Raw genomic sequence first — 25,609 nt, 5'->3', positions numbered from 1 at the left:
CAGAGCCATTAAATACTCATCATAAATATTAACCCATTCATCCTTGAAATCTTTTGAGTCAACCTCCTCTGAACTCGCTCTCTAATGCCAGCACATTTCTCTTCAGATATGGGGCCCAAAACATTTCACAATACTCCAAATGTGCCTTATAAATGACATGCCTTATAAAGCCTCAGCATGACATCCCCGTCTTTATATTCTAGTCCTCTCGAAATGAATGCTAACATTGCACTTGCCTTCCTCACTACCAATTCAAATTGCAAAGTAACCTTTTGGGAATCCTGCACCAGCACTCCGAGTGCTCTATCTCAAGTTGCTCTCCTCCACCCCATCCCAAGGTCCGCTTTTGTGTCCATATATATCCCAGTTTGCATGTTCTTCCCACCAAGTGTCTCTTCCAAGTGCTCCAGTTTCACCATCCTTAAACAGTTCAGCTGACTGATTAACAATGCTGTTTAAAAACAAGCTCCGCATGCAAACAGTCCCTTTTGTGCATTAGTGCCAAAGCCCAGCACTTGTAGCACTTCATCCACCGGGTAGCGCCAGCAATGGCTACCTCGCCAACAGTCTGTCTGTCCCTTCCTTCTTTGTGTTTGAATAGAATGTGTTAAATGTATGTTTTAGTGTTCTTTAGATTACTTTATGTGGGGGGGGGGAAACTTTTTCTAGTCTCTTACCTCAACGGGGACGCTATTTTTTCCCGTGTCGTATCTCCGTCCACAGTGCGGCCTAACATCGAGGAGTTGACAGCCTTTGCTGGAGTCCAACTTTTGAGAACTCCACCGCGGGGAGCCCACGGGACTTTAACATCGCGGAGCCCGTGATCCCTTTGCCAGGGATCGACCTCGGAGCTCCAATCGTGGGTGCTTGCGGACTTAACATCACAAAGCCCGCTGTCTCTGGTCAGAGACCGAATTCGGGAACTCCAATCCGTAGGAACTTCAACTGCTCCGACGTGGGAGTTTCAATCGCCCGACGTGGGAGTTTCGATCTCCCCGATGCGGCCGCTTCGACTGCCGGCTGCGGGAGCTTCGATCGCAGAATAAGGAAGAAGTTGGACTTTTTTGCCTTCAAACCCAGAGAGAAATGTGGGGAATCTGCTGAGGTGGATGTTTATGTTCACTTTTATGTAGTTGTGTGTCTTGTGCTTTCTTTGTCTTTTTTTACCCTTCGTATGGCTGTATGGTGATTCACATATCACTGTACCTTGATTGGTATATGTGATAATAAAAGAGTTTGAAACCTTTGCCCTATGAAATGACCAGATTTCACTTGTAAAGCTGCCAGGTAGGAACCCAACAGATCATGCTACAGGGTTGATTGCCACACTCTCACTAGCTCTTGATTATCGTGTTTTGGTAAAGACAAATGTTGAGTCTTTAAATGTGGTCAATTTTCCTTGTGCTTCCTAAGGTGTGGGGACAAACAGCCAAGGGGAGTGCACAGAGGAGTTCTGTTCTCGGTCTAAGCTTAGCACGTCTCAGAGTGTTCATCTCCATGTCCATCACACAAACCAGCCTGCCCCATCCACGCCCCATTCCTACCCACTCTATCTACACGCAGCCTCAGGAAAGCACCCGACAAAATCAAAGACACTTTGCACCCCGGGCATTCCATCTTTTCCCCTTTCCCGTAAATCAGCAGATACAAAAGCTTGAGAGCACATTCCAGCAGATTCAAGAACAGCTCCTTCCCCACTGTAATCAGACTACGATCCGCCCCATCCCGCGCTCCCAACCTACCTCATTGTAGCCCTTGCACTTTAAAAAAAACTGTAGCAATCTACTGCTGTAACACTATATTCTACACTCTGATTATTTTCTTTGCGCTACTCATTTTACTTGTGTACGGCTTTACTGTGGTCATGTATAGTACGATTTAACTGGATAGCACACTAACAAAGCTTTTCACTGTATCTCAGTACAGGTGGCGATAGTAAAGTATAAAACAACACCAGTGTGTGGGGGCTGAGGTGATGTACAGGCTGTGCTGGGATTCACTGGGGAAGGGGGGGGATCACAGCAGGGAATGAACACATGGCCAAATTATCTGGTGGGCCAGCTGACTAGCAACAGAACTCCTCCATTACTCACTCTGGGAATAACCTACACAACCCACAGAAGATCCAACACCCCTTCCTGCCTGGGACCACCCTGCACAACACCAGCACAGCTACCTATACTGCAACTCCCTGGAATGCCAGCATTGCACAATTCCCCCCACTTCAAACACCCCCACCCCCCACCAGCCTGGGGCATCCCCAGCAAGTAGCAATGTTCCCCACCTTTGGAATATTCTCCACAAATACTGGCACTGTGCCCCTACCCAACTCTTCCTCTACAAACACCATCTCACCAGCCTCCACATTCCTTTGCAAACTCAACCAAGGATCCTCTGGAAATATCAGCAAACAACTTCCTCAAGGACACCCTTGCAGATTCCGCAAGGGAGATTTGGCAGGGTTTGAAAGAAAATGCAGAGCTGAGTGAACCGGAGAGGAGGCAGCCCGAGGGGGGGGTGGAGAATAGAGACATCTGTTTTGTTTTCCTTAAGATTGGGCTGGTGTGGGAGGGGAGGGTGGGGAAATGGGGCTCTTCTCTGTCCTTAGTTCAAACAACCCCCAGCATCCTCTCCAAGGGGGAAATGTTCCCAAAATACTTGCTTTTACAAAGGTTTTTGTAAATCCTCTGTGGCAGGCTCCAGTGTTACAAGGAAGTGGCTTGCTACTTTTTCAATCTGTAATCTATGGAAGGGGAGAGTTTTTCAATCTGCTACGTTAAAGGCAGAGAAATGCCAGGGTGGATGAAGAAAGACCGTTTGGAACCAAGGCTCAGGTTCTTGGGTTGTGGATGTTAACAATAGTGAGGACAAATATCTGCAATGGGAGAGTGGTGAATGGATGGAACTCTCCACCTGAGGGCTGTGGAGGTTCAGGCACTCAATCTGCACATCTATAGCCCTCTGAAAAGCTGCTATAGATTCACTTCTAGGCTAAGATGGCATTGGTGCAATAGCTTGTATATCTTATAGGCTAATATGCAATTTTTAATGTATCTCCTTATACTGTATGATGTGTTATATGGACCTGTGTCTGAAATAAAGCTCTATATATATATATATATCTGTTCAAGGCAGAAAGCAAAAGATTCCTGGATGTGAGAAGATAAGATGGATATGGGGACCGTGCAGGAAAACAACGCCAAAGTCATCATGCTTTTGAACAGTGGAGCAGGCTCAGAGGCGGTGTTGCCTGATCCATTTCATACATTCTTCTGCTTTTGCTTTCCTCCCTCCTCCAGCCCCCTCCCCATCCACCACTCTTCATTATTAAATCCTGAAATACATACAGGCAGCCTGTTAAAGGAGAACAGTGCGTCTACATCACTGTGTACTCCATGTGTAAACTGCAACAGAAGTAATTAATTCAACAACAGCAGTAAACGTGAGGGGTTTGCTGAGAGGAAGCACCACAGACACGTGGACCTTAGTCTGGAACCCCAGCTTCACAAGAAGCATCCTAATACCAAATCCTTCCTTCGACACCGCAACACTTGCATGCAGGCAGACGGGGAACCTGCACTCACCTCAGCTGGCAACTCCACCTCAGTAGTCGAGTACACTAGGTTTAAATCAATCAGCTCTTTGGGAAAATATCCAAACTGGCTCCCCACCTGCAACAGAAAAAATTCATATCAAGCAACGTTGCAACAATAAAGAGTGTAAACATGTTCCCCGATGAGACGAGCCAAGAGCAGTGTAAAACTTCCACTCCACCCACTCCTCTTCCTTTACTAAATAAAGCAGTTTATTTCATATAAAATGTCACAAAAAGTAATTATGTGACATGACCGAATCTGGAGTTTCAAAAAATTGTTGACCTGTCACCCAAACCATGCCTGTTCCAACTCCATGTTTCCCCTTTCCCTACAACACCTGCCATTCTTCATCCTTCCCCAGTCCACCACTCACCCACAGGTCCCTGTATCTCCATCTCTTCTCCCCTCCTCCCCCACACCTCCCCACTTCCCTCTTCATACCAGCTATCTTCCCTCTCCACTCTTAATCCAGATGCAGGGCTTTGATCAGAAACATCAACAATTCCTCTCCCCACCCCGACCACACAGATGCTGCTTGACTCGCCGAGATCCTCCAACAGATTGTTTGTTGAACAGCAAAAGCCTGTTGGTTTACTAATATTCTTCACGGCTCCCGATTTGCCTGAACTGGTCTTTATGACTCCAGACCCACAAGATTCTCGACTGCCTCCCCAATACAGGGTTATTTCGGGCATGGAATTTGAAATTTGTGATGTTATGTTACAATTTCACAAAACATTTAAGCCACAGAGTATTGTGTGCAGTTCTGGTCACCACACTATAGGAAGGATGTGTTTGTGCTGGAGAGAGTGCAGAGGAGATTCATCAGATTGTTGCACACAAAAAGCTGGAGTAACTCAGCGGGACAGGCAGCATCTCTGGCGAGAAGGAATGGGTGATGTTTCGGGTCAAAACTCTTCTTCAGACTGGTTATGGATAAGGGACACGAGAGATATAGAAGGTGATGTGGAGAGATAAAGAACAATGAATGGAAGATATGCAAAAAAGTAACGATGATAAAGGAAACAGGTGAGCTGTTTGTAGGGTGAAAGTGAAAAGCTAGTGCAACTTGGGTGGGGGAGGGATAGAGAGAGAGGGAATGCTGGGGCTACCTGAAGTGAGAGAAATCAATATTCATGCCACTGGGCTGTAAGCTGCCCAAGCGAAGTATGAGATGATGTTCCTCCAATTTGCGTTTAGCCTCACTCTGGCAATGGAGGAGACCTAGAACAGAAAGGTCTGTGGGAATGGGAAGGAGAATTAAAGTGTCCGGCAACCGGGAGATCAGGTAGGTTCAGGCGAGCTGAGCGAAGGTGTTCTGTGAAACGATCGCCCAGTCTGTGTTTGGTCTCACTGATGAACAACGGACACAGTAGATGAGGTTGGAGGAGGTACAAGTGAATCTCTGCCTAACCTGAAAGGACTGTCAGGGTCCCTGGACAGAATCGATGGAGGAGGTATAGTGACAGGTGTTGCATCTTCTGCGGTTGCAGGAGAAGGTACCTGGGGAGGAGGTAGTTTGGGTGGGAAGGGATGAGTTAACCAGGGAGTTGCGGAGGGAACGGTCTCTGAGGAAGGCGGAAAGGGGTGGAGATGGGAAAATGTGGCTAGTGGTGGGATCCCGCTGGAGGTGGTGGATATTTCAGAGGATTATGTGTTATATGCGACGGCTGATGGTATGAAAGGTAAGGACTAGGGGGACTCTGTCCCTGTTCATCAGATTAATGCCTGGATCTGAGGGCTTTACTTGTGGGGAGAGATTGGACAGGCGGGGCTTGATTTCCCTGGAATGAAAGAAGCTGAGGGATGACTTGATAGAGTTGCACCACATTATCAGAACCATAGATAGGATAGGTAGAATATATGTCCCATGGTCAGGTATCAAAAACAAGAGGGCATAGGTTTAAGGTGAAGAGAATGAGTTTTAAAGGTGATTTGAGGTAAAATGGTTTGTTTACACAGAGTGGTTGAATTCTGGAGCACTGCCAGAGGAGATTGCGGAATCAGATACAATCACTGCACCAAAGAGACATTTAGACAGACACCTAAATATGAAAAACATGGAAGGAAATGGACCTAATGCAGACAACTGGGATTAGTGCAGATGAAAGGACAACTGCAGATTAGTGCAGAAAAAGGACAGTGTGGACGTGATGGATCAAAAGGCCGTTTCTGTGCTCTATGCCTCTAACCAGTCAATAATAGAAACACACAGTTGGTCAGGCAGCATCTACTGGAGAGGATCCAGGTTTCACTGGCAACCTGGTATCTAAAATGGATATTGTTTTTATAGCACACACAAATTTGTCTCCTTTTCCCTTCTTTTTTCCAGAATATTTTGTGTGTTCCCCCTCTCCCCAAAACACTGTGTGATGCAAAAAGAAAAATAGTTAACAATTAAGGTCAAGGTCTCTTCATCACTCCCCTTTCCCAGTTCTGATCAAGGGTCTTCAACCAGAAATACTACTTTAAATCTGTTTCTCTCTCCGCAGACACTGCCTGACTCGCTGAGTGTTTCCAGTATTTTCTGTTTATGTTTCAGGATTCCGTTTTTTAATTTCAGGATGTGGAAACCCCATACTTCCTGTTGGGTCGCTTCCAACAGGATATTACAACTGAGCTCCCACATGTAGAGGTTCACGCAACCTGTGATTAATAATGTATTTAAACACCTGGTCACTTTGGGGGGAAAAAAAAAAATCAATCTGCTGGAGGAACTCAGCAGGTTGGGCAACATCAGTGAAGAGACGTGGACAATCGATATCTTGGATCAAGTCCCTTCCACTGCACTGACAAAGGGTTCATCCTGAGCCGTTGACTATCCAATACCCTCTGCAGATGTTGCTTGACCTACTGGGTTCCTCTAGCAGATTGTTTTATCGCATCTGAAGTTTCCTGTCTCCTGCTCAATCTGAATGATGTCACGGTCAAGAGCACCAACTCCATCACTGATGAAACATGAACTTTTTCTTTAATGTCAAGAGTGTTTTATTGTCATGTGTCCCAGATAGAACAATGAAATTCTTACTTGCTGCAGCACAACAAAATATGTAATGTCTAGAAACTACTACAGACAGAGGAGGGTCAGTTTATTTCACGATGCTTCACACAAAACCCTGCTGGGCCAGAGTGCTTGCTGGAGCTCTGATTGAGATTTTAAATCTTCGCTGGCTGCAAGTGAAGTACCAGACAGAGTCGTACAGCATGGAAACTGGCCATGCAACTCATCCGTGCCAATGTCAGGAGGACATCAGTAGTAGGGAACTTACAAAAAATAAAATCTGTGGGACAGGATTAAAGATTACTTGGAAAGAGTCAAAGATAGTGATGTAGGAAATTCTGAGAATTATAAGAAAGATGAGTTTGTAATATGTTTAACCCAAGAGCTTACATACTGGAGGAGCATGATGGGAAAAGAGACAACAAAGAGAAGGAACTTCATCATTATCGTTGTCGAATGTTAGGAGAGGCAATAAATAAATTTATCAGGTGTGTAGATACCACGGCATAGTTTAAAGTTAAAATCAACCTTGAGGGTTGTAAACCAATTTGGGGGCGATAAAACATCAGGAAATAGTACCTTTTATTGCGCCCATTTGTTAGATAAATGGTAGAATGGTTTTCTATAAACTGGACATTAAAGATAATTTTGAGGAAAAACAAAGGTGAAAGGCAACAGAGACATTTTGATTAACGGTGAATTGTTTGAAAAGTGTAAAATCACCATGTAACCATTGTGTTGTGAGAACATAATAATGCTGTGGGTGCTGTGGATCTTTGAAACTATGCCAGAGTGTTTACCAGTGTTTACCAGTGTGTACTTTAACTCCTTGAATAAACCGACTTGTTTGAGAAACTCATCACTGCTCTGCGAGATATTCTTTGTGTCTGTTCCTATCCGAGTCATAATTGAGAGGGTAACTGGGCCCCACGCAAAGTCAGATTCAGGATACAGGTTAAACACAAAATTCCTTCCAACAGATAGGCTTTGTCATAGACATAAAGCTATACAGCCCAGAAACGAGCCCTTCCAATCAAATCGTCCAGATCGTCCCATTTGGCTAACTGAACTAGTTCTGCTTGCTTGCCACTTATTGGTTCAAAGCTTACGTATTCATGTGCTTGTCCAAATTGCTTTCAAATCTCGTATTTTATTTAGTTTAGAGATACAGCGCAGAAACAGGCCCTTCAGCCCACCGAGTCCGTGCCGACCAGCGATCACCCTGTATACCAGCACTTTCCTACAGGCTGGTGACAATCTGTAATTTAGAGAAGCCAATAAACCTGCAAACCCACAGGTCTTTGGAGTGTGGGAGGAAACCAGAGCACCCAGAGAAAGCCCACGCGGTCACGGGGGAGAATGTACAAACTCCGTACAGACAGCACCCGTAGTCAGGATCAAACCTGGGTCTCTGGCGTTGTAAGGCAGCAACTCTACCACTGGGCCACATGACACATACCACCTGTAGCTGTTTCTATCACTTCCCCATGTGGCTTGTTGCATATACCCCCGACTACAGTGCACACAATTCAATGTGCAGATTTCTTGGGAGTACTTACATAGGCAGGTCACAACACAAGCTATGGGTGAACAATTAGAAATGTATAGCAATGTGATGTATTCTTAGCTTCTACAATGTTAAAGTATCAAAATACATACATGCATGCACGAGCCACCATATAACTATTTTTAGTTTAGTCACAGATATTTAGAATATGATTAGAACACGTCTATTTACTGATGTTATGCACAGTGAAAGGCACTGTACACCATGTTTACTTTAGACCTAAGAGATACAGCACAGAAACAGACACTTCGGCCCTCAAATCCGCGTCTGCCAGCGATCCTCGTACACTAGTACTATTCTACACACTAGGGGCAATTTACAATTTTTACTGAAGCCAATTTACCTACAAACGTCTTTGGAGTGTGGGAGGAAACAGGGGTTCCCAGAGAAAATCCATGTGGTCATGGGGAGAACATACAAATGCCGTTTAGACAGCATCTGTAGTGGGGTCAAACCCGGGTCTCTGGCGCTGTTTGGTAGCAGCTCCATCACTGTGCCACTGTGCCATCCTTATATATCTTTATGATTGTTCTATCCTTGGTGCTTTTATAATTTTATTATAACCACACTGCAGCTTTACAAAACGTCTTTACAGATTGTGGCCATATTGCAATTGAATTTTTAGGATGAGTGGCGTTGGTTTGTTTTTCCCACTATAACGAACAATACTTAAATGTTAGTAATAAATGGCAATTAAATCCAGGCTGAATGGAGAGCAATCACTGTCGATCCACCTACCCAGCCGTGTCACAAAATATGCCAACCACTGGATCCAGCTGTTTGAGAGGGTGCTGGGATGGGGAACATGACAATGTGTCTGACCAATCTGAGTGAATTTTACGAGGAAGTCACAAAGTGTATTGACAAGGGCAGTGTGGTAGATGTGGTTTACATGGACTTCAGTAGGGCTTTTCTCTAAATCCCACATGGGAGACTGATCAAAAAGGTTAGGACACGTGGGATCCAGGGCAGGTTGGTAAACTGGATCCAACAGAGGGTTGTTTTTGTGAATGAATGTAATATGCGTAAATAATTTACATGTGCATGTAGGAGACATGATCAGCAAGAATGCAGATAGCATGAGTATTGGTGGAGTTGCTGGCAGCGTGGACAACAGTCTTGGACAAGAGTGATATCAATGTCACAGAAAGTCATGGAGACATGCAGGGACATGGAGACATGCAGCATGGAAATAGGCCCTTCTGCCCAACTTACCCACACCAACCAACATGTCGCATCTACATGATGGTGAAATAGGCTGAGGAATAGCCGGTGGATTATCATCCAGATAAAAGCGAGGATACATGTGTGGAGCACTAACAAGGCTGAGACTTTGACCATGAATGATACTGTCTTTGAAAGTTTTTGAGAATCAGTGGGATGTTGGTGTACAAGTCAAACATCCTTGAGGGTATAATGATGGAAACCATAGAAGAGACTGTCCTTTAATTAGGGGATTGTAAGAGCAGGGAGGTTGTGCTCCAACTTTATAAAATGATGGTCAGACTTCACTGGAGTACTGTGTGCAGTTCTGATCACAACACTGTAGGAAAGACATGTTCACACTGGAGAAGGTGCAGAGAGGAAGACAGAGAGAGCGTGGGATACCTGAAAGCGCTACTTACACTTCCCGCCCAAAGGTCATTCCTCTTCCCTGCCAACTTATAATAAACGTAAATGGTTTCCCCCGTTTTGAACTTGAGGAAGCGGCAGTCGGGACCCACGAAATTCCTCACAGCTTTACCACGGCACATCAGCACTGGAAGGAAAACGTAGAAGATAATTTAGCTGCAATTCCGCAATGTTCCTCCTCTAGCAGACCCAACCAATCCCTTGCCCAACCACCCTCCGCACCAACAAAACCAACCCCCACTCCCACCCCCCACCCCATGTCCAGACGCAACCTGCCTCCACTACCCACTCCCCAAACAGGCACACAGAACCTCTCTATCCTTTGATTTACTGTTCATTTGAAATGCAGGGAACAATTCCCAATCTCTCATCGGAATTTGAGGAAACCTGCCATGTTTCCTCGGAATGAGGGAGGGGGGAGATGAGGGAAAGGATCCTTGGGACAGGGGTGGGGTTACTGGTCGGACAGCCTGGTTACAAGTGAATGCATTCACCAACATAGTGTCAAGCACCATCCCAGACTGGAAGCAGCAGGGCCACGAGTACATTCATCTGGAAGCAGGTGGTGCTTTTCAATTTTTTATGGGCCACTCCTGCCACTCCTGTTTGGGCCACTCCTGTTTGTGTTCGTACATTTCCATTTACACGACACTGTTTGGCAGCTCTACATATCCAGAAACAACGTACACAGAATTAAATACTTTCCAAGTGTCAGCAATAGGGTGATATAGGAAAATCGCCTCACCCTCTGTGTTTGTACACAGCAAGGCCCCAGAAACAGCCCTGAAATAAATGGGCAGGTAATGTTTATGCAGCGAGGTCAAAGGAGGGATGACTGTGGGACAGAGAATTCACAGCTGCTCCTCAGACAATGCCATGGGATTGGTTTAACTCTGTGCAGTTGAATGACTCCGGAAAAAGCAGCAGCTGTGGTGCTGCGCTTCCTCCCTGGGTCCTGCAGCTCAGGCTCCGGTTCAGGGATTAGGGACCCGTGCTCACAGCCCAGAAAGTAGCCACATTCACAGGCCACACGGAGCAACACCACGAGGGTAGATGCTATTTGAAGGAATGTTCGTGCAATTCCGGGTTTTTAGGAAGCAGGGATTTTTGCTGTCAAGTCACAAAGACAAAGCCGTCCGGACCTTAAAGCTTTCATCAATATCATGTCCAGTTTTCACTCACTCAGACCTTTCCCCTGACCGTCCCCTCCAACACCACGATATCCCCACCTCACAGCTAAGCCCCCCCCACCTAACCACAATCGCCCATCACCCCCACCGACTCTCATCAACCTCTCCTCCACATTGCCTGTCCAAAACACCAACCTTGTGGCCCCTGCAATACCAGCCCACTCCCACATCCTCCTGCTGTTCACCCCAATACCCTTCCACTGCCTGTCACCCCTTTCCACACAACCTCCCCACCCCCCCATTATACCTCCATAACCCAAAGCCCACCACAACCCCATGTCTTCACACTCTGAGGTATCATTGTCCTCCCCCTCCCCCCATCCTCATCACACTCCCAAACTCTCCCACCACTCGGACTGAAGATCAGTAAGGTAGTCAGGTTGTCAAGGGTTTTGGGGAGAAGGCAGGAGAATGGGGTTGAGAGGGAAAGATAGAGCAGCCATGATTGAATAGCAGAGTAGATTTGATGGGCCGAATGGCTTATTTCTGCTTCCACGACTTATGATCTCATAAACCAGCCTCAGGAAAACTTCCCTCCCTTGAAGAATTATCATATTTGGGCTCAGAGCATCGGCTGGGATGATCAACCAATGGTAAAGGTACAGCACACTTCATAAGACACTGGCTGGAATGAGGAAGTGGTGCCAGAGAACAGGAGAAATCAGCCAACAGATTCATTAGAACACATGATTAAGGGAGAGATTGAAGGGAGATATTTTAAATAGCGAGGAGCTTGGAACAGCTTGTTCTGAGAATCAGGTATTAATATTGCATTATTATTATTACATGTACTGATACAGTGAAAGCATTTGTATGTGTGCTATCTAATCAAATCATAGCCACCTCACCTGCATCACTTGGCCGGCTTTGTCCCGGCTCAACCTCTTTTCCAGTTTTCTCTCCCCAACCATGATCAGCCTGGAGGGCCCCCACCCAAAGCAGCATCTGTGCACTCACCCCCTCAACCAATGCTGCCTGACCCACTGAGTTACTCCAGTACTTTGCGTTTTCTCTCAGAATAGAGAGTCTGCTTCTGACTAGGGCCCCGATACTGGGGATGTTGGAGAGGGTGCTGACAATGAGTGAGTGCATCTTCCCAGTGGACTTTACTGTTAAGAGCATCTGTGGCACTTGTCCTTGGGAGCATCCTTTCAGGGAAGAGGACATTGACCATGAAGTTAAAGATGGACACAAAAAACATGAGTAACTTAGTGGGACAGGCAACATCTCTGGATAGAAGGAATGGGTGAACGTTTCAATAGACAATAGGTGCAGGAGTAGGCCATTTGGCCCGTCAGGCCAGCACCACCATTCACTGTGATCATGGCTATATGACCGGTCTGAAGAAGGCTCAACCCGAAACGTCACCCATTCCTTCTCTCCAGAGACGCTGCCTGCCCTGCTGAGTTACTCCAGATTTTTGTGTCTATCTTTGGTTTAAACCAGCATCCGCAGTTCCTTCTTACACATTGATCATGAAGTTGGCTAGTTTCTCTAATAGGCCATCACAGCTATTGGCCAATTCTTACAGGTGGACGTGACAGAATTCTCTGGAAGTTACTCAGAGATGAGGGACTTTGGTTACGTGGAGAAATTGGAGAGCCGAATTTGATCTCCTTACAGCTCTACTCCCTTTACAGGCATGACTATGAGGCTAAGCACAGCTCTAAAATTAGCGAGTGGTGATGAGCAATTTCCTTCCGGGGATGAATAAAGTTCTATCGTATCAAATGAGCCAGATTACAGGTGAGAGACAGAGCACCTGGATGAGTGATGTCACAGCAACCCGCTTTCACTCAATGTCAACAAGACCAAGGAACTAATCGTCGACTTCAGAACGGGGAAGTTGGAAAACCACCTGCCCGATTTCATTCTTAGGTCGGTGGGGGAGCCAGTTAGTAGTTTGAAATGAATGGCGTTAACATCTCAAGTGACCTGTCCTGGGTCCAGAACATCAATGTAATCACAAGGAAGGCATGACCAGCACCTCTATTTTCTTAAAGGTTTTAAAGAGATTCGACATGTCATCAAATATTCACCAAAAAACCTCTATAGATGTACTGTAGAAAATATATTGACTGATTACATCATGGCAGCAATTCCAACGCACAGGAATGTAAAAAGCTGCAGAGAATGGTGGACTGAGCGCTGTCCATCACGGACATACTCTTCCCACCATGTTTATGTGTTGGCTGAGTCTATGTCCAGAGATGCTGTTGCAAGCAAGATTTTCATTATACTTGTACCTCATCATATTTATTCATATGACAATAAACTCGAAATGTCATTACTTGATACGATAGATTGTGCAATTTAAAATCATGAAGGGGCCAGAGAAAATGAATGATGAAGAACTGTTCCCCTGGGCTGCAGGATTGTGATGCATAGGTCACGGGTTCAAAGTGACTGGAAAAAGAAACAAAATAGGTAATCCAAGGCTAAATGTTCCACAGCGCAAGTAGTTTTGTCTCAGATAGACACAAAGTGCTGGGGTAACTCAGCGGGACAGGCCGCAGCTCTGGAGAGAAGGAATGGGTGACGTTTCGGGTCGAGACCCAAAACTGCCTGTGCCGCTTAGTTACTCCAGCATTTTGTATCTATCTTCGGTTTAAACCAGTATCTACAGTTCCTTCCTACACTAGTTTTGTCTTGGAATAGATTCTCTAAAACAAGCAGATTCAATCACATGTTTCCAAACGGAATGGAAGGAAAATAAACTTGCAGAGATCTGGTGAAAGAATCAGGGAATGGGACAACTGAGATTACACTTGTGAAAGGTTAGCACAGGACCGATGGGTCAAATGGCCGCCTTCCAGGCTGCAGGGACTGATTACCTTCTAAATCCCACTAATTGACAAGTAAGTACTTCAAACCTTAACCAATGTTTTCTCCCGAATGCGCTCTTTGCTAAACTTCACCCATTTTCACACCCCCTCCCACATGTACACACACAATAACTTGGTTCTTCTCTGAATCCAAATACATCAGTATCAATTTCTGCACAAGGTATTCCACAAGTGCTCTCTTGTGCTGAGACAACTATCAACCGTAGATGTGAAATTAATATCAGCAAATTAGAAATAAGTGCAATATCTCAATGCGTATTAATTTTTGTCATGGAAAACGGCAATAGTTTGGGGACGGGCTAAGATTAGCGTCAGCATTAAAACTGATGCAAACAACATCCACGGGGAAGGCCAGATGGCAAGCGCAAAGTACCTCGTAGTTAAACATTAAAGGCACTCGAAGTAGCAGGCTCATCTTCCCAAGCATCAAGCTTCCAGCTCGTTACCAGGTTAGAATCAGAGCATCAGAATAGGATACTCTGTCAGATAAACTAAATTGCAGAGTTATCAAAGGAACCACAATTTACAAAGGAAACCTATAATAATTAAACAACCAGGAAATCCATACTGATTAAACAAGTAAAACAGAAATAGATAAACTTCAAAGCAAAACCATATAATTTGCATGTGTATGGCACCTACAAAATCGCAAAATGGTGTACAAATAACAAAATAATTATAAAGTGCTGACAGATTTAACATACGGGACTCAACAGTCAATTTGCCCACAGCAAGTTCCAACAGACAACAACAATGTGATCCTGTTTTGGAAATATTGAGGCATATTCATGTAGGATACTCTTGAGATACAACCCGCCCATTTCTAAAATAACACCATGACTTTGCCTCTGATAACTGAGCCTTGGTTCACCATCTCAAACAAAAGATGGAAACACTGACAGGGAGCAGTGCACCCTGAGAGCTTTGTGGTTAAGGTAGTAAAGTTTGTCTTGAAACAACAACTTAGCGATTGAGAGGGGAGACTACTGCGTACTGAACCACAGCCGGCACCAAATGGCAATGAAAAAGGAGCATCTGGAAAGACCCAGCACGTTGTGATGTTATGGAATGGGAGTTTGCTCGTTTCTTTGACTGGCAGGGTAACTGTTAAATGAGCAGACTGTATCCTGTTGATGCAAGCTCAAATCTTACCAGAACAGCTGAGGAATTAAACAAATCTGAAAGAAAAGATTAACAGCAATACTGGTGAGGAACAAACTACAGAATCACGAAATTCCATCTGGTTGCTTAATACTCATCAGTGGAGAAAATATGCCACATTCTGACTGGGCCTGTCAATTTCAGACCAACAAATGAGCCCAGACTCGCATACTACCCTTGGAAATGACAGTTCAGACTAACACCACAGGCTGACATTGACAACACGCCCACATCCTGTTAATGAATGAAATCATCATTTAATATTCTGGAATCTTCCCAAACAAGCCAGGATTTGGAGCTGCGTGAATATTCAACATCCCGTCAACAATAAGTGCATCTTTGCAAAGCAACAACCAGAAGGGGAGAGCTCCCGATTATAAAATATGGCAACAAAGTAAAAGTTGATGTTGCGTGTGCGAGGACCACAAGCATCTGCACCTCTGATGCACCAGACTAACTCGTAGCGAGGTGATAACATGTAGCCAGAGATGGCTCCCGTAGTTTGTGGAGTTGGGAGCCGACCGATCTGTGGCCTTATTGAGCAGCATCCATCCACGCAGCAGATACATTTCCGCCTGAAGCTGAAGCTGAAGCTGAGGCATCGCTGGCTCTGCAGCTGCCAACACGTCAGGAGCCGGAGCCGGAGCCGGAGCTGTGGGCATCAATGCTGCCCGCGGGACAGTTCAATTAAAGCACACACCGACCGCTCAGTTACACAGGGGGGTACTTACAGCTGCATTCCTCGTCCAGGCAGCGTTTGAAGTCAGAGAAGAGTTTATGTCCGGAGCTGGCAGTGACGGTAGCGGCGGCGACCAGCAGCGCCCACAGACACAACCTCCCCATCACTGCAGCCATGTTGGTGGCGCCGCGCACGCGCACGCGCGATGGGCGGCGGGTGCGACACGTCAGCACCAGAGAGGAGATGGAGGAGGGGTTAGAGTGGGTTAGAGTGGGGTAGAGAGGGGTAGAGAGGGGTAGAGTGGAGAGAGGGGTAGAGTGGAGAGAGGGTTAGAGTGGGGTAGAGAGGGGTAGAGAGGGGTAGAGAGGGGTAGAGTGGCGAGAGGGGTAGAGAGGGGTTAGAGAGGGGTTAGAGTGGGGTAGAGAGGGGTAGAGTGGAGAGAGAGGGGTTAGAGAGGGGTTAGAGAGGGTTAGAGTGGGGTAGAGAGGGGTAGAGTGGGGTAGAGAGGGGTAGAGAGGGGTTAGAGAGGGGTTTAGAGTGGGGTTAGAGAGGGGTAGAGTGGAGAGAGGGGTTAGAGAGGGGGTAGAGAGGGGTTAGAGAGGGGTAGAGAGGGGTAGAGAGGGGTAGAGAGAGGGGTTAGAGAGGGGTTAGAGAGGGGGGTAGAGTGGGGTAGAGAGGGGTTAGAGAGGGTTTAGAGAGGGGTAGAGTGGGGTAGAGAGGGGTTAGAGTGGGGTAGAGTGGGGAGGGTAGAGAGAGGGGTAGAGAGGGGTTAGAGAGAGGGTTAGAGTGGGGTTAGAGAGGGGGTAGAGTGGGGTAGAGAGGGTGAGTGGAGAGGAGGCTAGAGTGGAGAGAGGGTTAGAGTGGAGAGAGGGTTAGAGGGGAGAGAGAGGGTAGAGTGGGGTAGAGAGGGGGTAGAGTGGAGAGAGGGGGGAGTGGAGAGAGAGGGGTAGAGAGAGAGAAGGGGGAGAGAGAGAAGGGGGAGAGAGAGGGGGGGAGAGAGAGGCGGAGAGTGGAGAGAGAGGGGTAGAGTGGGGTAGAGTGGGTTAGAGGGGGGGGAGTGGGGTAGAGTGGGGTAGATAGAGAGGGGTAGAGAGGGGTAGAGAGGGGTAGAGAGGGGTGTAGAGAGGGGTAGAGTGGGGTAGAGAGGGGTAGAGTGGGGTAGAGAGGGGTAGGGAGGGGTTAGAGTGGGGTTAGAGGGGGGTGGAGAGAGGGCTAGAGTAGAGAGAGGGCTAGAGTGGAGAGAGAGGGTTAGAGTGGAGAGAGGGGTAGAGTGGGGGGTTAGAGAGGGGTAGAGTGGAGAGAGGGGAGGAGAGTGGAGAGAGGGCTAGAGTGGAGAGAGGGTTAGAGAGGAGAGAGGGGTTAGAGTGGGTTAGAGTGGGGTAGAGTGGAGAGAGGGGTAGAGAGGAGAGAGGGGGTAGAGTGGAGAGAGGGGCTAGAGAGGAGAGAGAGGGCTAGAGTGGAGAGAGGGTTAGAGTGGAGAGAGGGGGATAGAGTGGAGAGAGGGTTTAGAGTGGAGAGAGGGCTAGAGTGGAGAGAGGGTTAGAGAGGAGAGGGCGAGGGGTTAGAGAGGAGAGAGAGGGCTAGAGTGGAGAGAGGGTTAGAGTGGAGAGAGGGTTAGAGTGGAGAGAGGGTTAGAGTGGAGAGAGGGCTAGAGGAGAGAGGGGGAGAGAGGGGAGAGGGGGAGAGGGCGGGAGAGGAGAGAGGGGGAGAGAGGAGAGAGGGCTCGAGTGGGGAGAGGGGGAGAGTGGAGAGAGGGGTAGAGTGGAGAGAGGGTTAGAGAGGAGAGAGGGGTTAGAGAGGAGAGAGGGCTAGAGTGGAGAGAGGGTTAGAGTGGAGAGAGGGTTAGAGTGGAGAGAGAGGGCTAGAGTGGAGAGAGAGGGCTTAGTGGAGAGAGGGTAGAGTGGGTTAGAGAGGAGAGGGTTAGAGTGGGTTAGTGGAGAGAGGGGCTAGAGTGGGTTAGAGTGGAGAGAGAGGGCTAGAGTGGAGAGAGGGTTAGGGAGGGCTAGAGAGGGCAAGAGTGGAGAGAGGGTTAGAGTGGAGAGAGGGGTAGAGTGGAGTGAGGGGTAGAGAGGAGGGGGGGTTAGAGGGGAGAGGGCTAGAGTGGAGAGAGGGGTTAGAGTGGAGAGAGGGTTAGAGTGGAGAGAGGGTTAGAGTGGAGAGAGGGTTAGAGTGGAGAGAGGGTTAGAGTGGAGAGAGGGCTAGAGTGGAGAGAGGGCTAGAGTGGAGAGAGGGTTAGAGTGGGATAGAGGGGAGAGAGGGCCAGAGTGGAGAGAGGGCAAGAGTGGAGAGAGGGCTAGAGGGCTAGAGTGAGAGAGGGTTAGAGAGGAGAGAGGGTTAGAGAGGAGAGAGGGGGTAGAGTGGAGAGAGGGTTAGAGTGGAGAGAGGGTTAGAGTGGAGAGAGGGCTAGAGTGGAGAGAGGGCTAGAGTGGAGAGAGGGTTAGAGTGGAGAGAGGGCTAGAGTGGAGAGAGGGCTAGAGTGGAGAGAGGGCTAGAGTGGAGAGAGGGTTAGAGAGGAGAGAGAGGGTTAGAGTGGAGAGAGGGGTAGAGTGGAGAGAGAGAGTGGAGAGAGGGCTAGAGGGGTGGGGGCGAGAGGGGAGGAGGGGGGAGAGGGGTGGAGTGGGGAGAGGGTTGTAGGGGAGAGAGGGCTAGAGTGGAGAGAGGGCTAGAGAGGAGAGAGGGGTAGAGTGGAGAGAGGGCTAGAGTGGAGAGAGGGTTAGAGTGGAGAGAGGGCTAGCTAGAGTGGAGAGAGGGCTAGAGTGGAGAGAGGGTTAGAGAGGAGAGAGGGCTAGAGTGGAGAGAGGGCTAGAGTGGAGAGAGGGCTAGAGTGGAGAGAGGGCTAGAGGGCTAGAGGGTGGAGAGAGGGCTAGAGTGGAGAGAGGGCTAGAGTGGAGAGAGGGGTTAGAGTGGAGAGAGGGTTAGAGTGGAGAGGAGGGAGAGAGAGTGAGAGAGAGGGGGCTAGAGTGGAGAGAGGGCTAGAGTGGAGAGAGGGTTAGAGTGGAGAGAGGGTTAGAGTGGAGAGAGGGCTAGAGTGGAGAGAGGGCTAGGGGGGAGAGAGGGCTAGAGTGGAGGAGAGGGCTAGAGTGGAGAGAGGGCTAGAGTGGAGAGAGAGGGAGGAGAGTGGAGAGAGGGCTAGAGTGGAGAGAGGGTTAGAGAGGGGCGAGAGGGTAGAGTAGAGAGAGGGTTAGAGAGGAGAGAGGGGCTAGAGTGGAGAGAGGGGCTAGAGTGGAGAGAGGGCTAGAGAGGGAGAGAGGGAGAGGAGGAGTGGAGAGAGAGAGGGTAGAGTGGAGAGAGGGTAGAGTGGAGAGAGGGCTAGAGTGGAGAGAGGGCTAGAGTGGAGAGAGGGGTAGAGTGGAGAGAGGGTTAGAGTGGAGAGAGGGCTAGAGTGGAGAGAGGGCTAGAGTGGAGAGAGGGTTAGAGAGGGCTAGAGTGGACTAGAGGGGGTTAGGGAGGAGAGAGAGGGCTAGAGTGGAGAGTGGGGTAGAGTGGAGAGTGGGGTAGAGTGGAGAGAGGGCTAGAGTGGAGAGAGGGCTAGAGTGGAGAGAGGGCTAGAGTGGAGAGAGGGCTAGAGTGGAGAGAGGGTTAGAGTGGAGAGAGGGCTAGAGTGGAGAGAGGGGCTAGAGAGGAGAGAGGGCTAGAGGGAGAGAGGGGCTAGAGTGGAGAGAGGGTTAGAGTGGAGAGAGAGGGGGGCTAGAGTGGAGAGAGAGCTAGAGTGGAGAGAGGGCTAGAGTGGAGAGAGGGCTAGAGTGGAGAGAGGGTTAGAGTGGAGAGAGGGGCTAGAGTGGAGAGAGGGGCTAGAGTGGAGAGAGAGGAGGGCTAGAGTGGAGAGAGGGGGAGGAGTGGAGAGAGAGGGCTAGAGTGGAGAGAGGGCTAGAGTGGAGAGAGGGCTAGAGTGGAGAGAGTGCTAGAGTGGAGAGAGGGCTAGAGTGGAGAGAGGGCTAGAGTGGAGAGAGGGCTAGAGTGGAGAGAGGGCTAGAGTGGAGAGAGGGCTAGAGTGGAGAGAGGGCTAGAGTGGAGAGAGGGGAGTAGAGAGGGCTAGAGTGGAGAGAGGGCTAGAGAGGGGGTAGAGAGGGGGGAGAGGAGGAGGGCTAGAGTGGAGAGAGGGCTAGAGAGGGGAGAGAGGGGAGAGAGAGCTAGAGTGGAGAGAGGGCTAGAGTGGAGAGAGGGCTAGAGTGGAGAGAGAGGGCTAGAGTGGGCTAGAGTGGAGAGAGGGGCTAGAGTGGAGAGAGGGCTAGAGTGGAGAGAGGGTTAGAGTGGAGAGAGGGGTAGAGTGGAGAGAGGGGGAGAGAGAGGGCTAGAGTGGAGAGAGGGCTAGAGTGGGTTAGAGAGGGGTAGAGTGGGTTAGAGAGGGGTAGAGTGGAGAGAGGGGTAGAGTGGAGAGAGGGCTAGAGTGGAGAGAGGGCTAGTGGAGAGAGGGCTAGTGGAGAGAGGGCCACAGTATGGAGAGAGGGCCAGAGTGGAGAGAGAGGGCTAGAGTGGGAGAGAGGGTTAGTGGAGAGATAGAGGGCTAGAGTGGAGAGAGTTAGAGTGGAGAGAGGATTAGATTGGAGAGAGGGCTAGAGTGGAGAGAGGGTTAGAGTGGGTTAGAGTGGAGAGAGAGGGCTAGGGGGGAGAGAGGGTTAGTGGAGAGAGAGGGGCTAGAGTGGAGAGAGTTAGAGTGGAGAGAGGATTAGATTGGAGAGAGGGCTAGAGTGGAGAGAGGGTTAGAGTGGGTTTAGAGTGGAGAGAGAGGGCTAGAGTGGAGAGAGGGCTAGAGTGGAGAGAGGGCTAGTGGAGAGAGGGCTAGAGTGGAGAGAGGGCTAGTGGAGAGAGGGCTAGAGTGGAGAGAGGGGCTAGTGGAGAGAGGGCTAGAGTGGAGAGAGGGCTAGGGAGTGGAGAGAGGGCCAGAGTGGAGAGAGGAGGCTAGAGTGGAGAGAGGGCTAGAGGGGAGAGAGGGCTAGGGAGAGAGGGCTAGGAGAGAGGGAGCCAGAGTGGGAGAGAGGGCCAGAGTGGAGAGAGAGGGCTAGAGTGGAGAGAGGGCTAGAGTGGAGAGAGGGCTAGAGTGGAGAGAGGGCTAGAGTGGAGAGAGGGCTAGAGTGGAGAGAGGGCTAGAGTGGAGAGAGAGGGCTAGAGTGGAGAGAGGGCTAGAGTGGAGAGAGGGCCAGAGTGGAGAGAGGGGGCTAGAGTGGGTTAGAGTGGGCTAGTGGAGAGAGGGCTAGTGTAGAGAGGGCTAGAGTGGGTTAGAGTGGGCTAGTGGAGAGAGGGCTAGAAGTGGGTTAGAGTGGAGAGAGGGGCTAGAGTGGAGAGAGGGCTAGAGTGGAGAGAGGAGAGAGGGAGAGAGGCTAGAGTGGAGAGAGGGCCAGAGTGGAGAGAGGGCTAGTTGGAGAGTGGCGAGAGGGGCGAGAGGATTAGATTGGAGAGAGGGCTAGAGTGGAGAGAGGGTTAGAGTTGTGAGAGAGAGAGGGAGATTGTGGAGAGAGGGTTAGAGTGGAGAGAGGGCCAGAGTGAGAGAGGGCCAGAGTGGAGAGAGGGCCAGAGTGGAGTGGAGAGAGGGCTAGTGGAGAGAGAGAGGTGGAGAGAGGGCCAGAGTGGAGAGAGGGCCAGAGTGGAGAGAGGGCCAGAGTGGAGAGAGGGCCAGAGTGGAGAGAGGGCCAGAATGGAGAGAGGGCTAGTGGAGAGTGGACTAGAGTGGAGAGAGGGACAGAATGGAGAGAGAGGGCTAGAGTGGAGAGAGGGCTAGAGTGGAGAGAGGGGGCCAGAGTGGAGAGAGGGCTAGAGTGGGTTAGAGTGGGCTAGTGGAGAGAGGGGCTAAAGTGGGTTAGAGTGGAGAGAGGGCTAGAGTGGAGAGAGGGGCTAGAGTGGGAGAGAGGCTAGAGTGTAGAGAGGGCCAGAGTGGAGAGAGAGGGCTAGTGGAGAGAGGGCTAGTGGAGGAGAGAGGGCTAGTGTGGAGAGAGAGTTAGAGTGGAGAGAGGATTAGATTGGAGAGAGGGCTAGAGTGGAGAGAGGGTTAGTGTGGAGAGAGGGTTAGAGTGGAGAGAGAGGGCTAGTGGAGAGAGGGCTAGTGGAGAGAGGGCTAGTGGAGAGAGGGGCCTAGAGTGGAGAGAGGGCCAGAGTGGAGAGAGGGCTAGAGTGGAGAGAGGGCTAGAGTGGAGAGAGGGCCAGTGGAGAGAGGGGGAGAGAGGAGAGAGAGGGCTAGAGTGGAGAGAGGGCTAGAGTGGAGAGAGGGCTAGTGGAGAGAGGGGGAGAGAGTGGAGAGAGGGCTAGAGTGGAGAGAGGGCTAGTGGAGAGAGGGCTAGTGGAGAGAGAGGGCGAGAGGAGAGAGGGCGAGAGTAGAGAGAGGTCTAGGGTGGAGAGAGGGCTAGAGGAGAGAGGGCTAGAGTGGAGAGAGAGGGCTAGTGGAGAGAGGGCTAGTGGAGAGAGGGCTAGAGTGGGGAGAGGGTTAGAGTGGAGAGAGGGCTAGTGGAGAGAGGGCTAGAGTGGGTTAGATGGAGAGAGGACTAGAGTGGAGAGGAGGGCTAGTGGAGAGAGGGGCTAGAGTGGAGAGAGGGCCAGAGTGGAGAGAGGGGCAGAATGGAGAGAGGGCTAGAGTGGAGAGAGGGCTAGTGGAGAGAGGGCTAGAGTGGAGAGAGATATAGAGGAGAGAGAGCTAGAGTGGAGAGAGGGCGAGAGTGGAGAGAGGGCTAGTGGAGAGAGGGGCTAGAGTGGGTTAGAGGGCTAGTGGAGAGAGGGCTAGAGTGGAGAGAGGGCTAGAGTGGAGAGAGGGCCAGAGTGGAGAGAGGGCTAGAGTGGAGAGAGGGCTAGTGGAGAGAGGGCTAGAGTGGGTTAGAGAGAGGGGAGAGGACTAGAGTGGAGAGAGGGCTAGTGGGGAGAGAGGACTAGAGTGGAGAGAGGATTAGATTGGAGAGAGGGCTAGTGGGGAGAGGGCTAGAGTGGAGAGAGGGCTAGAGTGGAGAGAGGGCTAGAGTGGAGAGAGGGCTAGAGTGGAGAGAGGGCCAGAGTGGAGAGAGGGCTCGTGGAGAGAGGGCTAGTGGAGAGAGGGCTAGAGTGGAGAGAGGGCCAGAGTGGAGAGAGGGCTAGTGGAGAGAGGGCTAGAGTGGAGAGAGGATTAGATTGGAGAGAGGGCTAGTGGAGAGAGGGCTAGAGTGGAGAGAGGGCTAGAGTGGAGAGAGGGCTAGCGTGGAGAGAGGGCTAGAGTGGAGAGAGGGTTAGTGTGGAGAGAGGGATAGAGTGGAGAGAGGGTTAGAGTGGGATAGTGGAGAGAGGGCTAGAGTGGAGAGAGGGCTAGAGTGGAGAGAGGGCTAGAGTGGAGAGAGGGCTAGAGTGGGTTTGTGGAGAGAGGGTTATAGTGGAGAGAGGGCTAGAGTGGAGAGTGGAGAGAGGGCTAGTGTGGAGAGAGGGCTAGAGTGGAGAGAGGGCTAGAGTGGAGAGAGGGCTAGAGTGGAGAGAGGGCTAGAGTGGAGAGAGGGTTAGAGTGGAGAGAGGGTTAGAGTGGAGAGATGGTTAGAGTAGGTTAGAGTGGAGAGGGCTAGAGTGGAGAGAAGGCTAGAGTGGAGAGGCGTGAATGGGCCAAGATTGACTGGCAATTAATTCTAAAAGGGTTGACGGTGGATATGCAATGGAAGACATTTAAAGACTGCATGGATGAACTACAAAAATTGTTCATCCCAGTTTGGCAAAAGAATAAATCAGGGAAGGTAGTACATCCGTGGATAACAAGGGAAATCAGGGATAGTATCAAAGCGAAGGATGATGCGCACAAATTAGCCAGAAAAAGCAGCATACCGGAGGACTGGGAGAAATTCAGAGACCAGCAGAGGAGTACAAAGGGATTAATTAGGAAAGGAAAAATAGATTATGAAAGAAAACTGGCAGGGAACATAAAAACTGACTGCAAAAGTTTTTATAGATATGTGAAAAGAAAGAGATTAGTTAAAACAAATGTAGGTCCCTTGCAGTCAGAAAAAGGTGAGTTGATCATGGGGAACATGGACATGGCGGACCAATTGAATAACTACTTTGGTTCCGTCTTCACTAAGGAAGACATAAATAATTTGCCGGAAATAGCAGGGGACCGCGGGTCAAAGCAGTTGGAGGAATTGAGTGAAATCCAGGTTAGCCGGGAAGTGGTGTTGGGTAAATTGAATGGATTAAAGGCCGATAAATCCCCAGGGCCAGATAGGCTGCATCCCAGAGTACTTAAGGAAGTAGCTCCAGAAATAGTGGATACATTGGTAATAATCTTTCAAAACTCTTTAGATTCTGGAGTAGTTCCTGAGGATTGGCTGGTAGCAAACGTAACCCCACTTTTTAAGAAGGGAGGGAGAGAGAAAACAGGGAATTACAGACCAGTTAGTCTAACATCGGTAGTGGGGAAACTGCTAGAGTCAGTTATTAAAGATGGGATAGCAGCACATTTGGAAAGTGGTGAAATCATTGGACAAAGTCAGCATGGATTTACGAAAGGTAAATCATGTCTGACGAATCTTATAGAATTTTTCGAGGATGTAACTAGTAGCGTGGATAGGGGAGAACCAGTGGATGTGGTGTATCTGGACTTCCAGAAGGCTTTCGACAAGGTCCCACATAAGAGATTAGTATACAAACTTAAAGTACACGGCATTGGGGGTTCAGTATTGATGTGGATAGAGAACTGGCTGGCAAACAGGAAGCAAAGAGTAGGAGTAAACGGGTCCTTTTCACAATGGCAGGCAGTGACTAGTGGGGTACCGCAAGGCTCAGTGCTGGGACCCCAGCTATTTACAATATATATTAATGATCGGGATGAGGGAATTGAAGGCAATATCTCCAAGTTTGCGGGTGACACTAAGCTGGGGGGCAGTGTTAGCTGTGAGGAGGATGCTAGGAGACTGCAAGGTGATTTGGATAGGCTGGGTGAGTGGGCAAATGTTTGGCAGATGCAGTATAATGTGGATAAATGTGAGGTTATCCATTTTGGTGGCAAAAACAGGAAAGCAGACTATTATCTAAATGGTGGCCGACTAGGAAAAGGGGAGATGCAGCGAGACCTGGGTGTCATGGTACACCAGTCATTGAAAGTAGGCATGCAGGTGCAGCAGGCAGTGAAGAAAGCGAATGGTATGTTAGCTTTCATAGCAAAAGGATTTGAGTATAGGAGCAGGGAGGTTCTACTGCAGTTGTACAGGGTCTTAGTGAGACCACACCTGGAGTATTGCGTACAGTTTTGGTCTCCAAATCTGAGGAAGAACATTCTTGCCATAGAGGGAGTACAGAGAAGGTTCACCAGACTGATTCCTGGAATGTCAGGACTGTCTTATGAAGAAAGACTGGATAGACTTGGTTTATACTCTCTAGAATTTAGGAGATTGAGAGGGGATCTTATAGAATCTTACAAAATTCTTAAGGGGTTGGACAGGCTAGATGCAGGAAGATTGCTCCCGATGTTGGGGAAGTCCAGGACAAGGGGTCACAGCTTAAGGATAAGGGGGAAATCCTTTAAAACCGAGATGAGAACTTTTTTCACACAGAGAGTGGTGAATCTCTGGAACTCTCTGCCACAGAGGGTAGTCGAGGCAAGTTCATTGGCTATATTTAAGAGGGAGTTAGATGTGGCCCTTGTGGCTAAGGGGATCAGAGGGTATGGAGAGAAGGCAGGTACGGGATACTGAGTTGGATGATCAGCCATGATCATATTGAATGGCGGTGCAGGCTCGAAGGGCCGAATGGCCTACTCCTACACCTAATTTCTATGTTTCTATGAGAGAGGGCTAGAGTGGAGAGAAGGCTAGAGTGGAGAGAGGGCTAGAGTGGAGAGAGGGTTAGAATGGAGAGAGGGATGGGAGAGGGTTAGACTGGAGAGAGGGCTATAGTGGAGAGAGGGTTAGAGTGGAGAGAGGGCTAGAGTGGAGAGAGGGCTAGAGTGGAGAGAGGGTTGAGTGGAGAGAGGGTTGGGAGAGGGTTTGGGGAAGAGGAGAGGGAGAAG

General features: G+C 49.2%; 1 protein-coding gene across 4 annotated transcripts in view; it reads right to left on the bottom strand.

Annotated features, from left to right (window-relative positions):
* The window catches only part of mia3 (MIA SH3 domain ER export factor 3), a 77,876-nt gene extending 62,006 nt beyond the window's left edge, over window positions 1-15,870 (bottom strand). For all 4 annotated transcript variants that reach the window (XM_055636123.1, XM_055636124.1, XM_055636125.1 and 1 more), the window contains exons 1-3: window positions 15,725-15,870; window positions 9,790-9,923; window positions 3,585-3,671 (exon numbers count right to left, since the gene is read on the bottom strand). In XM_055636123.1, coding sequence (XP_055492098.1) covers window positions 3,585-3,671; window positions 9,790-9,923; window positions 15,725-15,848 — 345 coding nt within the window. In that variant the 5' untranslated portion in view covers window positions 15,849-15,870. The remainder of the gene's footprint in view (window positions 1-3,584; window positions 3,672-9,789; window positions 9,924-15,724) is intronic.
* Between the last annotated feature and the right edge of the window lie 9,739 nt (window positions 15,871-25,609).

Source organism: Leucoraja erinacea, chromosome 5 (genome assembly GCF_028641065.1).
Source record: "Leucoraja erinacea ecotype New England chromosome 5, Leri_hhj_1, whole genome shotgun sequence".
NCBI classification, from domain to species: domain Eukaryota; kingdom Metazoa; phylum Chordata; class Chondrichthyes; order Rajiformes; family Rajidae; genus Leucoraja; species Leucoraja erinaceus.
Note: the sequence above shows the minus strand (reverse complement) of the source record. Positions and strands in the feature narration are given on the sequence as shown.